Below are 11,961 nucleotides of genomic sequence, written 5' to 3'. Positions count from 1 at the left end.
ATTAAATTTATTAGTTTTAAAGATAAAATTATTATTTTATTTATAATATTAAAAATAAAATAAAATTTATCTCTTTTTTTAAATCAAAATCCTAAAAAATAATAATCTCTCCTCGCTCATATTTTTAAAAAACAACATTGTCCCCCCTAAAATTTACTTTCAATCTTCAACATCATTTCCAACATCATCACCAATAGCCTCCCTCTCTCAACACTTCATCTCCCTTTGTTAGTCTTTCTCCCGCTGTCTTTCCCTCCGATCGATATCATTCTAAGCTAGAAAGACTTCCTCTTTTTTTAGAAAAACGAATAATTTTATCTCCTCGATAAAATTTTTTATCTTTCTATCTTAAAACAACACCGACCAAAGAGAGAGCATTTGAAAAAGAGAAAATATCGGGAGAGAAAGATCATCGACAATAACACCAGTTATTGAAGATTCTATAAATGGTTATGGGGTTTTCCTGAGATTAGGGATAAAGATCCTATAGGCATTTTTTTGGTTTTATAAACTATAATTTCCTAAAAATTTATTTATTTCCAATATTTAGTAAATTACTTTTTGTTTATCTGTAAAACATATTTATATAAAAAATAGAACCATGGTTAACAATGAAAAATATACGGACGTCTAGATTTATTTTTAAATTAAACTTCCAAAAGGCTAAAATGTAATATTCAATCATCAAACCATGAATAAGAGCAACATGACCTCTCTTAATAAATAGACTTTATAACAGCAAAAGAACAATAACAATTTTTATTAAAAATTAACTACCCATTGCTGCCACTTTTCTGGTTGCAATAACAATTGTAATCATTTTTCTATATTTGGCTGCTTCCCATTGTGTTTCATGAAACACAAGTTGATAACAGCGGTATCATATTTGTTGTGGAAACAACACTGGAAAATCTTTTGGTTATCTCAATTTCATAGATGCAAATGCTGTTGCCAAATCCATGGCCTTGCTCACTTGTGCCGCATCTGTTCCCTGGAAATCCAGAGATTTTAAACTAAATTATCCAAAGAAGATACAACATAGGGAAGCTCTAAATTAATGGAACAGAATAGGAAAAAAACAAAGAATAAAGACTCCAAGATTTGAGATGATTGCAGAATTATATTTACACAGGTGTGGATAACATGCTGGCCAAATAGGATCGCCAAACAAACATTTGGAAGCTTCGAGAAATGGCGGAAGGCAAATCAATGATTGTTACGGATTTCGTGGGATTGTTGAAAATTAGTCTAGTTTGTGCTTGGATTCATAAATAGGACATGGATTTCAATTTGAATTTTAACTTCCAGGTTTAAATTGATTGAATGCAGTCACCGAGAGGAAAAAGAAAATTGATTTTCTTGACCAGTAACATAATATGACCTAGAACAGATCTTCCATAAAAATGAAAAGAAAAAAGCTGCATATACTTTTCATGATATTAGAATCTAACAGTGTTTAAGGATGACTAAATCATAAAATTGGAAATTGATTTCTTTGACCAAAATGGGGGGCCTAACTGAAAGCTACTGTTATTTTCTTTTTAATTTGACCCAAAAAAAAAAAAAGAGAGAGAGAGAGACCAAAAACAACTGTTAAGGATTTTGGACAAAGATTTTTAAAATCAAATTGTCTTTTAAGGGAAATAAAACCCTATAACACAAGAAAACCACAAACCTGGCCAGAAGCAAGACCACCTTTTCCCTTACCACACCTCCCTTTCAAAGGCTCCAGCGCTGCTGACAACCACTCTGATACCTCCAACTGCTTTGCTTTGTCTGATTTCTCTGGCACACCGGCACATACCACAGCCTTATTTGTGGTTTCATCTGTGCTGAAGACCATAACTGATATTCCCTGTCCATCAATCAGCATAATCATAACTTATTTTGAATGAGCACATAAAAAGCAAGACTGGAAAATTAACAAAGCAGGCTGTACACAAAGCAAGAGAAAGCAGACAAACCTTCTGCTCAAGGACTTTCAAAACAGCCTCACGAACTGCAGCTGCATCCAAGCCAACCTTAACATGGGAGATGCAGAAGGCTTTCCCATCTGAAGCAGCAACTTCAGCCATCTGAGTTGCAACTTTGACAGCTTTATGAATATTTTCTTCGGCAATCTTCTTTTGGGCCTTTCTCACTTGATTCTACAGAATAATACAACTCAGCACAATAAATAATATGATGGACAAAAACTGCATGGGGAGAATGCACAAGCAGCAAACATGACAGAGAGAGTTAATGACCAGCATCTTGCTCAACCTAGCTAGCTAAAATACCTGAAGCAAGGCAATCTTGGCCCTGATATCAGCTTTCTTGGCTGCTGGAATTGCTGCTGCATCTACAGTACTTTTCAAAGAAGCCACTTTCTGTGAAAATTAGCATGGTCAGAAGAACTGGACTTGTATTAGAACATTCACATAATTTGTGTTTTACAAAGAGAACATTACAATCAAGACATATCAAATACAAAATTTAGCTAGTTGCTACCAGAGAATTATTACATTCAGGACAAATATTGATTAAAAGTGATGCACCCAACATTTTTGCACTCCATCAGCATCAGCATCCTCTATCCATGAATTTGTAAGTGTTAAGAAAGAAAAAAGGAAAAGGAAAAAATATGCTGGTTCTGCTTTTCCTTAGCTTCTAGAGACCTCAAACGAAACAAATAGTACTTAAAGGGAAGAACACAGATAGCATATACTGGCATTAAGATTAAAAATTAAGAAAGTTTTTGTATGATTTTCCTACAAGTCAAGCCAGAGGAAGGAAGAAGGCAGAAGTTAAAACCTTTTCTAGCAAGATCCCAACCATCTTTGATGCCTCATTTACTTCTTGCTCAAGCAAGGATGCTGATTCCATTGCCTTAAAAGCAACATCCGTAGTGACAGCAGTTATTCTTCGGATTCCTTTAGCAATTCCCTCTTCAGATAGAAGAGCAAATGCTTTAGCTTCCCGGGTATTTGATATATGTGTCCCTAAATGTATTCATCAAATCAACTTCAATGCATAATTCGAAGCAAGACTCCAGGAAGAAGCACACAGATTACAAGATAACAACCTCCACATAATTCTGCTGAAATTGATGACCACTCTTGATTGTCTGGATCAGCTAAAAGGTCCTCAACCTTTCGACCAATTGCCACAACTCTAACAGGATCAGGATAGACCTGCATCAGAAAAAGAAGATTTTAGAGAACTGGATTTTGACAGAGTATAAATCCAGATCAGAAGACAAAGACAACAATATTAGCACTGCTTACCTCTCCAAAAACAGCTCGCAAACCATTGATACGTTTGGCTTCAGCAAGGGTTGCCTCCTTTGCAAACACATCTAATTCAGCTTTGATTTGCTCATTCACAATTGACTCAATTCTTCTCAAATTTTCAGGATCAACTGGCTTGCCTATAGAAAATAGAGCAGAAAAAAAGCAATTATAAAAAAATGTTGGGGCATCCACAAAAAAGATTTCACTTGTACTCTACTTAATTACATTTTGTTAACTTATGAATTGTGTAGGTCCCTCATGCATCCTCCTATTAATGCCACACATGGATTTGAAAAGCAAGTCACCATGAATTTAGGGTCCAACAAATTTGTACTTCAACTTAGAAATTGCGGGTGATTATGCAGGTACAAAACTATAATATCTGTAGTTACAGCACACTAGAAACATTTCACAACTGTAGTATCTAAATCAAATAAATCTACAATTTTGTAACTAAGGAAGAGTAACAAAATATTAATGTAGACCAGAGTTCCAGTATCATATATACCAAAAAAAATAAAGTAGCTTAACATCTCCACAGAATGTACCTTCACAAACAGTATCAGTTTTTAGTGGAAGACAGCACCTCTCCAAAAATGAAATTGGAAGAGTTGGGGATTTTTTAGTGATATAAATACCCAAAAATGAATTTTGTTCCATAAAAAACTGACCAACTGTAAAGCATTGTCATAGACAGTACATTAATAGAGTTCCAAATTGGTCTTCAATAAACCTAAATTTTCTGTTAAAAGGTCCCTAAGTATAATGATTTTGAGAATTTCAGTCCAACTTGGACAACATAGGACGCCTATGAACACCTGATTACTGGAATATTTGGTTATTGATCTCTATCTCTAAATGAGTGTGTACATAAAAATATATAAACATTACCATGAGAAAAGTCGAATCTCAGTTTTTCAGGAAGAACAATGGATCCTTTTTGATCAACATGGTCACCAAGTACTTCCTGCACATAATTATTGAGAAATTTGCGAGCCAGAGGTATAGACTGACTTTAAAATAATGATATAAGTTTGGCGGTCCACAACCACTGGTGATTAAAACATTACCCTAAGAGCAAAGTTTAGCATATGTGTGCAAGTATGATTAGGGGCAATAAGCTTTCTCCTGTCATAGTCAACCTGCGCGACGAAAGTTAATAAAACAAACAAAATAAGGAGCTAAAATAAGAGAAATATAGAAATTATCAAGATTAACAATAGAAGGAAATTTTACGGTGGAGAGCTTACCTTGCACATTACTTTATCACCCACAGAGAATCTGCCATTGTAACCGCTAAAGGAACCAATATGAAGAATAAAACCACCGAAAATTTGAACATTACGTACTTGGAATGAGCCAAAGGGACCTTCCAATGATCCAGTATCAAAAATCTATGACCATAAACAAAACAAAAAAAGGGTTGAATGCATGTCACAAAGCTACCACCAAAAGGAAAAGGGAATTTGAGAGGAATAGCATATCAATTGTGAAGGATCAATTCATGATTATGTAACTGAAGTAAACAATAAGTTTTAGCATTTTACTGTCACAGCACCTTCTATCCTTCAATAGACTGTGTGTGTTAGATAAAGAGTAACATCATCCTTCAGGAAGAAATCTTACAATCATAACAAGTTACGAATCACTACTCTTTCACTTGAGGTGTACAATTTGGGCACAATAAAAGGACTATCGCAGAGGCCATTAACCTATTAAACATGACTAATCGCTCAAACTCATCATTCGATTTTGAAGAACGAGGAAACTATTACAAGTACAACTAAAAGTTATACATGCCTCCTCCTTTTGAGATGTACTATTTAATGACATACAGGAGTTTGTAACCTGGGCACTTACCTATTAAACAAGACTAATTGCTCAAACCCACCAAGGACTTCAAAGAAAGAACAAGACTTATGTTTTAAAAAATCTTTTAGTTCTCCAAAAAAGAGTTTGTTGTTAAGATTAGTTGGAGTAAGTGAACTTTCCCAAAAGAAGTTCAGTCATATTAGATGCAATAAAGAGCCTCCCTAAGACCTAGAAAAATACCCACTCCACTCCAATCTAACAAATACCTCATAACACTTGAATGTCTCTTCAGTTAGATTTTCTCTCAATTAAAAATTTTAACATACACAGCACCAGGTACAAGTAGCCAATGAAAATCAAGATAGAGGTGCAGTGTACCTGACCGCCTTGTTCAGCATAGAAACTTGTTGATTCCAAAACAATACCAATTTCATTGCCAGAAGCGGCACTTTCTATGAACTCTGAACCAGCATAAATAGCTTTAATCACAGTTGCATGGTCCTGAAATGAAATATTCAGCTTAAGGAAATCAGCACAATATGCAACAGTCAAATCGCAAAAATGGGAAAAGAGTTATAACTGTAAATTAAAGCATTTTATAATACCAATAAAAGGGTAAAATGGAAGAAAAAAATGTATACTAAATTAGGACAAAATAAAAGAATTGGTCAAGATCTACACTTTTCTAACAAACACCCAATCAGCATTACCTCAAAGACAGGGTCCTAAGATATACTTTTGCAAACCAGAAAAACTAGGGCACATTCTGATCCTTGAAGATGCGATTTTTAAAACTAGAAACCAATTTTTTTAAAGGAAGATATACAATAGTTTCTAATTAAGGATCTATCCAGAAGTTCGGATGTCATGCACAGTTCAGCAAAAAAACAAATTTTTTAGTACAATCATCCTAGAATAGTTTCTACAAATTTCTTTCTTTTTTTTTTTGGTCCTCACAAACAAATTTCGTATTAAGAGAAAAGGATAAAAATAACAGACTAGGTGTCATAATACCCATAAAAAGAATAGTTTCTTCTTTATCCTTGTAAAACCATGGTATAAATCAGACTCACTATAATAATGTGATTCAGTAATGATATCTGATAAGAGTCGAATGATAACCTGCAACCAAATAAACTTGAAGGAATCATCTGTTGCAGAAACTCCTCTCTTGTGCAATGCAGAGGTAGCATCAGCATCCATGACAATGGCACCACCAGCTTGCTGGGAAAAATTGAATAAGCACAAAGGTGACAAGAGTTGCCTTAATGCAAAATAATTTTCCTTCATTTTTTAACAATTTTTCGTCACTTATTCATATTAATTTCCTCTTTATCACTTATCCAGAACTGAAGGACAACTTTTCTGAAAGGAATTGTAGGTTCTATTTCCTGCATTATTATTATTATTTTTATCATACATAACAAAGTATCCCAATACCTTATTCTGAGCACTCCTTGATCTTTCACGTGCCTCATCCATAGCTTTATCGAAACCCTCCTTGTCAACCAGTAACCCTCTTTCTTCTGCCATCAACTGGCATACAAAAAGAATTAGAAGGTGAAGGGACATAGGTAAATGTTTACAAATACAGAAACAAAGCAATAAATGTACCTGAGTCAAATCTAATGGGAATCCATATGTGTCCCACAATATAAATGCATCCTGCAACCATAAGTCAAAGATTTGAAGAATGACATAGGCAAAAACAATCAGGGTAATTCAAACCCTAAACAAAAAAAAAATTAATCTCTTATTAACCAAGTAAAAAAATACAAAGAAAAATTTTTTATTCCAGATAGAAATATATTGTAGACCACTTTTGCAGATAATTTCATTTATTTGAAGACATTTTGTCTACTGTTCAAGATTGACACTCACAATTACCTTGTTCAGATAGGAAGAGAAGAAGTATAATTTAATATTGTAGTAAGTGAAATAATTAACTATTTTTACATGTAAAATTGGGAAACAGTCATTTGAAGAGAAAAGGGTGTGGAGGTGTGGAGAGCTATTTAGGTTATGAGGATATATCAACCCAAAGTTAAAGATATGTTTTTTCTAAATATCAAGGACAGTGGTTGCATCACGTAACTAGTGGAAGAGATAAACTAATCGCTAATACGCTATAATTGATTCCTAGCTAGGACAAAATAATACTGGTAGTGTAGAAAAGCGCTTTCATCAACAACTGCACAGTACAAATACAAAAGTATGGTGTCACCAAAGATCCAATAGCAAGTGATAGAAATATTTGTTATTAAGAGAAAAGAAATAAGCATTCAGTATACTCGCCTGCCCACTCAAAACTTTCCCCTGAACATCCTGAGCAGCCTTCTTAAATTTCTCAATACCCTGAATGAAAATTGGCATCAGTCACTCTATAAAATAAGGTTTTGTAATACCAATTCCAACGGAGAAGGCAATGTAAGTTATCAAAAGACAGCAATAAAAATCAACTCATACAAATTCTCAAAATCAACTCATACATTTCAGCAATAAAAATCCACATTTTCGGCAGAAACATTGCTCAAACACTATCACGAAGAACAAAATCAGTTGATTTTCTAGCACATTCAAAAAAATTTTAATGCTTCAAATCTAAACACCAGTTAATTTCACAGAATTATACCACTAAATTAATTTTTGGGTGAATTCAGATAACGATACGAGGACTTATCACTACAAAAGTTGAATGTTCCATATCATACAGAATAAACTGAAATTTTATCAATCTATAGAGTACAGGCAAATGATGAAGTACAAAATGAGTTAACTCCTTAAAAAAGAAAAAAGATTAATGATAGAGATGAGAGATCAATGCAAAAATTGAATACAGCAGAATATACAACACTCATGCTTACTTTAAGCAAAGTCTTGCTGAAACTAGCTTCTTCTGCAGCAATAATATCCCTAATGTGACCTTCATGTTGCTTCACTTCTGGAAAAACATCACCCATTACTCTTACAACGACATTAACAAGCCTGCATTCAACATTAAAATTAACAGTTACAGTGAAACGTGGATAGGAAAACAAGAGGAATATATTGAGATTGTATTAAGAAATTACACGATGGGTGTGTTTGGCACACTGCATTGAATGCACCCTTTAGATTGGATTGATTGTACAAAGAAATTGCATGCTGAGTGCATTTGGCATGCCCATTGAACACAACCATTGGATTGGATTGGAGTGCATTGCAAAGTGTTTTACAGTGAACAAAATTTAATACTATGAGGTGTTTGGTGTGAACTTTGGACTAAATATATGAATGATTATTAAATTAAAATATTATTATTTAAAAATTTATATTATTAAAAATATTATACAATTAATAAAAAGTTTCAAAAAACCAGTTGCCACCAGCCTTGTTTGTCCACTGGCATGGCACCGTGGGTAAGGTTGGGTAAATTGTCAAACAATCTACCCAACATTGGTAATGGCAAGGTTGCAGCTGCCACCATTTCACCAAAAAGGTTTGAAAAAGATCGGCCAAATCTTTTCCAGGAATTTCCGGCAAAGCGCCAACAATTATAGTCTTGCCATTACCATCTATAGGTAGATCCCCAAGTGATCTACCCAACAGCATGGCAGTTTTGCAGCATGCACATCCGGAAATGGTGGCCAAACATCGATGTATAGTTGGACCTACCCATTGAAAAATCCTTCTTGAGCTTTTAGAACCTCACTTCCATATCGAACAGCTCGACGAAGAATATGCCTTAGAACATATTCACGACCCTCATTACCTAAAAAGGAAGTGTGAATATCAGACATGATATTCAAAAAATTCAACAAAGCCAACATTCAGAGGACAGATAAATTAAAGCAAATAGAGTTTAACCAGTAAGCAAGAACACGGCTCACCTAATTAGAAGAATCAATGAATTATACAACTAGATAGAAAAAAGCAAGCACAAAACCTCAACATTAACAAATCTACCTGGACAAGAACCATCAGCAATTGCAAATGAGAGAGTTCTAATGTGGTCGGCTACTACCCTATATGCCATATCAACCCTGTCTTCATCATCCAGTCCAACTTTTCCTGAATATGGACAAGCCCCTGTTGCCTACAAGAAGGAAAAAGGAATTGCAGAGAATGAGGTAAACAAAAATCGCAATTCAAGCATTTTTATAACAAAAGTACTCAAATTTTTATTTGAAAAGAATAAACGACATTTTCAATCCTGAAAAAACAATAGAAACAGATTTGCCATTAAGCAACAATCATAAGGAAAACCCTAGAAGTGCTACTGTAAAATTAAAAACCAAGTCATAAATATCCATCATCTTACTTGCTGAATAGCATCAAAGATGGGCAAGAATACATCAGTGTCATAATTGCTCATCTTATTCTGAAGTATGGATGTCAATCTTTCAAAACCCATTCCAGTGTCAACATGCTTAGCAGGTAATGGTTTTAAGGAGCCATCACTTTCTCTATTGAACTGTAGACCCCAAAAAAAAAAAAAAAACCACCAACAAAAGATTCAATTATAAAACATCAAATAGCTATCTGAAGAGTAGACAACAGATATGCAAATTTTATCCTTCTTTCCATGTAAGCAGAACCAGCAAATAATAGTGCCAAGCAAAGGTCATCAAGATTAATGTTTGACCATATTCCAAGTTCTTAATATTATACCTGAATAAAGACAAGGTTCCATATCTCGATGCATGTAGGATCATCATTATTAACCAATGATGCAGCATCACGTTTACCAATTCTATCAAAATGAATTTCAGTGCAAGGCCCACAAGGACCAGTATCACCCATCTCCCAGAAATTATCCTTCATTAAAGGGAAAAAAAAAAAAAAACAATTTAGATATGGCACTTGCACCAATATGACAAACAATCAGAAAAAGTAACAATCAAAACCCAAATTAATCATCAAATATTATTTTTGCAGTGCAAAATACAAAAAAATAAAAGAGGGATGAACTGTGATGCACAGCTAATCATACCAAGAATATTTTTAAAGAAGCCATTGAGATAAAATATGAACTGAAGTATATAAAGTAAACATCGTAGTGCAAGTGAAAAATCTATCTACCGGATTAATTAGAGGTTCCATTCATAAATGATCAAAAGCATTGAAATGCATAAATATAAAAAAGGTTTGTCTTCATGAGCCTATTAAGTGGATCTAAACAGCAGAAAATCAAAACAATTACACAAGCGGGGGCTAATTTTGAGAACCTTTTATGTTTCTTCACCAATCAAGCATGTTTCCTTTCCTCTGCTAAACTTAACCTCAGTTCTTTGCCCACCTAACAGTCTGACCTTTTACCTTACATAAGATTAAAAATTTTAAACCTATAATCACGATGCTTAGTTACGCCTATAATTGAATCAGATGTTCATTAAAATGCCTGTTGTCTGCCTCACTAATTACTCAACCATGGATGAAAAAGACGACTAGAATTATACATAAATATATATCTGCAAGCATGTTACTATAACCTAATATTAACGTCATTTTTGTTAAGAATCAAGGCGGCATTCTCCAATGATGTTTTAAAGGCAAGCAATTACTTACGGTACAAGTCATTGAACTGAATGAGTAATTATTGCCGTATAACTACTTTCACAAAAACAAATAGAGTTTCTAATATTATAAAGTGAAACAAAACATAAAAGTACCTTACAACCAAAAGGGAGAACACGACCAGGGGGTAGAAACTTAAGCCAAGTATCTCTAGCTTCAGTATCAGGCACAAGACCAGCGCTCTCATCTCCACCAAAATAGGTTGCATAAATTCGATCACTAGGTAGCCTGTAAACTTTCGTAAGAAGCTCCCAAGCCCATTCAATAGCTTCTTGCTTAAAATAGTCACCAAAGGACCAGTTTCCCAACATTTCAAAGAAAGTATGATGATAAGTATCCTTCCCTACATCATCCAAATCATTGTGCTTTCCACCCGCGCGAATACACTTCTGTGTGTTACACGCGCGTGTTAGCTTACTCAACTGAGTGTTCGGATCCGCCGTGCCAAGAAAAATCGGCTTGAACTGGTTCATGCCTGAAGAGTATCAACTCAATGATATTGCAATTCAAATCCGAAACAAAAACAAATTTTAATAAAATTTAATTAATTATACCGGCATTAGTGAACAGGAGGGTTGGATCGCTGAGAGGCACAACGGGGCTGGATTTCCAGTTGACGTGATTCTTATCTTCGAAGAATTTGATGAAAGTGTCGCGGACTTTGCTGGCCGGCCACTCGAGCGGTTGAGGATCGACCCCGGGCATGGCAAAGGCTGAAAATGAACAGGTAGAAGCACGGAAAGTGAGGAAGCGAGATTTGAGTGAGTGATAATTGAAGAAAACCCTAGCCACCGCCAAAGAAGTTGACAGAAGAAGAGATGCTGATTCTGCCGTTTCAGGGAAGAGAGACGCCAGCCATTTTCGTAGTTTTAAAGCTAATGCTAACGTTAATCCCTTGACTTGATGTTTATTACCATAATACCATTCGCCAATCTTATTATATGAATCCGGTTTTCGTTTCTGGCATCGGTTTTTTCTTTTCTTATTTACTTAGATATTTCGGAATCTTGTATTATTTTTTAAAATCTTTTTTCAATTTTCTCATAGAATTATTTAGATAATGTATTGGCGCATTTTTTTCTTTCACAATTGTATGTTATGATAGAAGATATTTTTTTTATTATGATGACTTAGACAGGGATATGAATTAAAATGATCTAATCAGGGTATATACAAATTGATTAACTCTCTAAATTATATTAATATAATGAAAATTAAAATTAATTATAAAATTACATTCACCCTTTTTTATGAACACCCTAGTGATATTTTGTCATAAATATGTGTATACATGACAAGTAAATGATATTTTTCATATGTG

The 11,961-nt window shown here is 34.3% G+C and overlaps 1 protein-coding gene across 1 annotated transcript; it reads right to left on the bottom strand.

Annotated features, from left to right (window-relative positions):
- Positions 1 to 605: 605 nt before the first annotated feature.
- Positions 606 to 11,565, bottom strand: LOC123214418 (alanine--tRNA ligase-like). The gene is made up of 22 exons (XM_044634169.1): positions 11,195 to 11,565; positions 10,736 to 11,115; positions 9,735 to 9,881; positions 9,385 to 9,537; positions 9,030 to 9,159; positions 8,739 to 8,835; positions 7,949 to 8,069; positions 7,380 to 7,439; positions 6,699 to 6,749; positions 6,525 to 6,620; positions 6,207 to 6,308; positions 5,463 to 5,585; positions 4,523 to 4,666; positions 4,343 to 4,414; positions 4,164 to 4,239; positions 3,267 to 3,409; positions 3,065 to 3,173; positions 2,794 to 2,981; positions 2,280 to 2,369; positions 1,965 to 2,147; positions 1,676 to 1,855; positions 606 to 991 (listed from the first exon to the last, which is right to left on the bottom strand). The coding sequence occupies exons 1-22, from the start codon at positions 11,343 to 11,345 to the stop codon at positions 920 to 922; spliced, it is 2,868 nt and encodes a 955-aa protein (XP_044490104.1). The 5' UTR covers positions 11,346 to 11,565; the 3' UTR covers positions 606 to 919.
- Between the last annotated feature and the right edge of the window lie 396 nt (positions 11,566 to 11,961).

The sequence above is a fragment of the Mangifera indica genome, chromosome 4 (assembly GCF_011075055.1).
Source record: "Mangifera indica cultivar Alphonso chromosome 4, CATAS_Mindica_2.1, whole genome shotgun sequence".
NCBI lineage: Eukaryota > Viridiplantae > Streptophyta > Magnoliopsida > Sapindales > Anacardiaceae > Mangifera > Mangifera indica.
The sequence above is the reverse complement of the archived record's forward strand: the minus strand, read 5'-3'. Positions and strand labels throughout refer to the sequence as shown.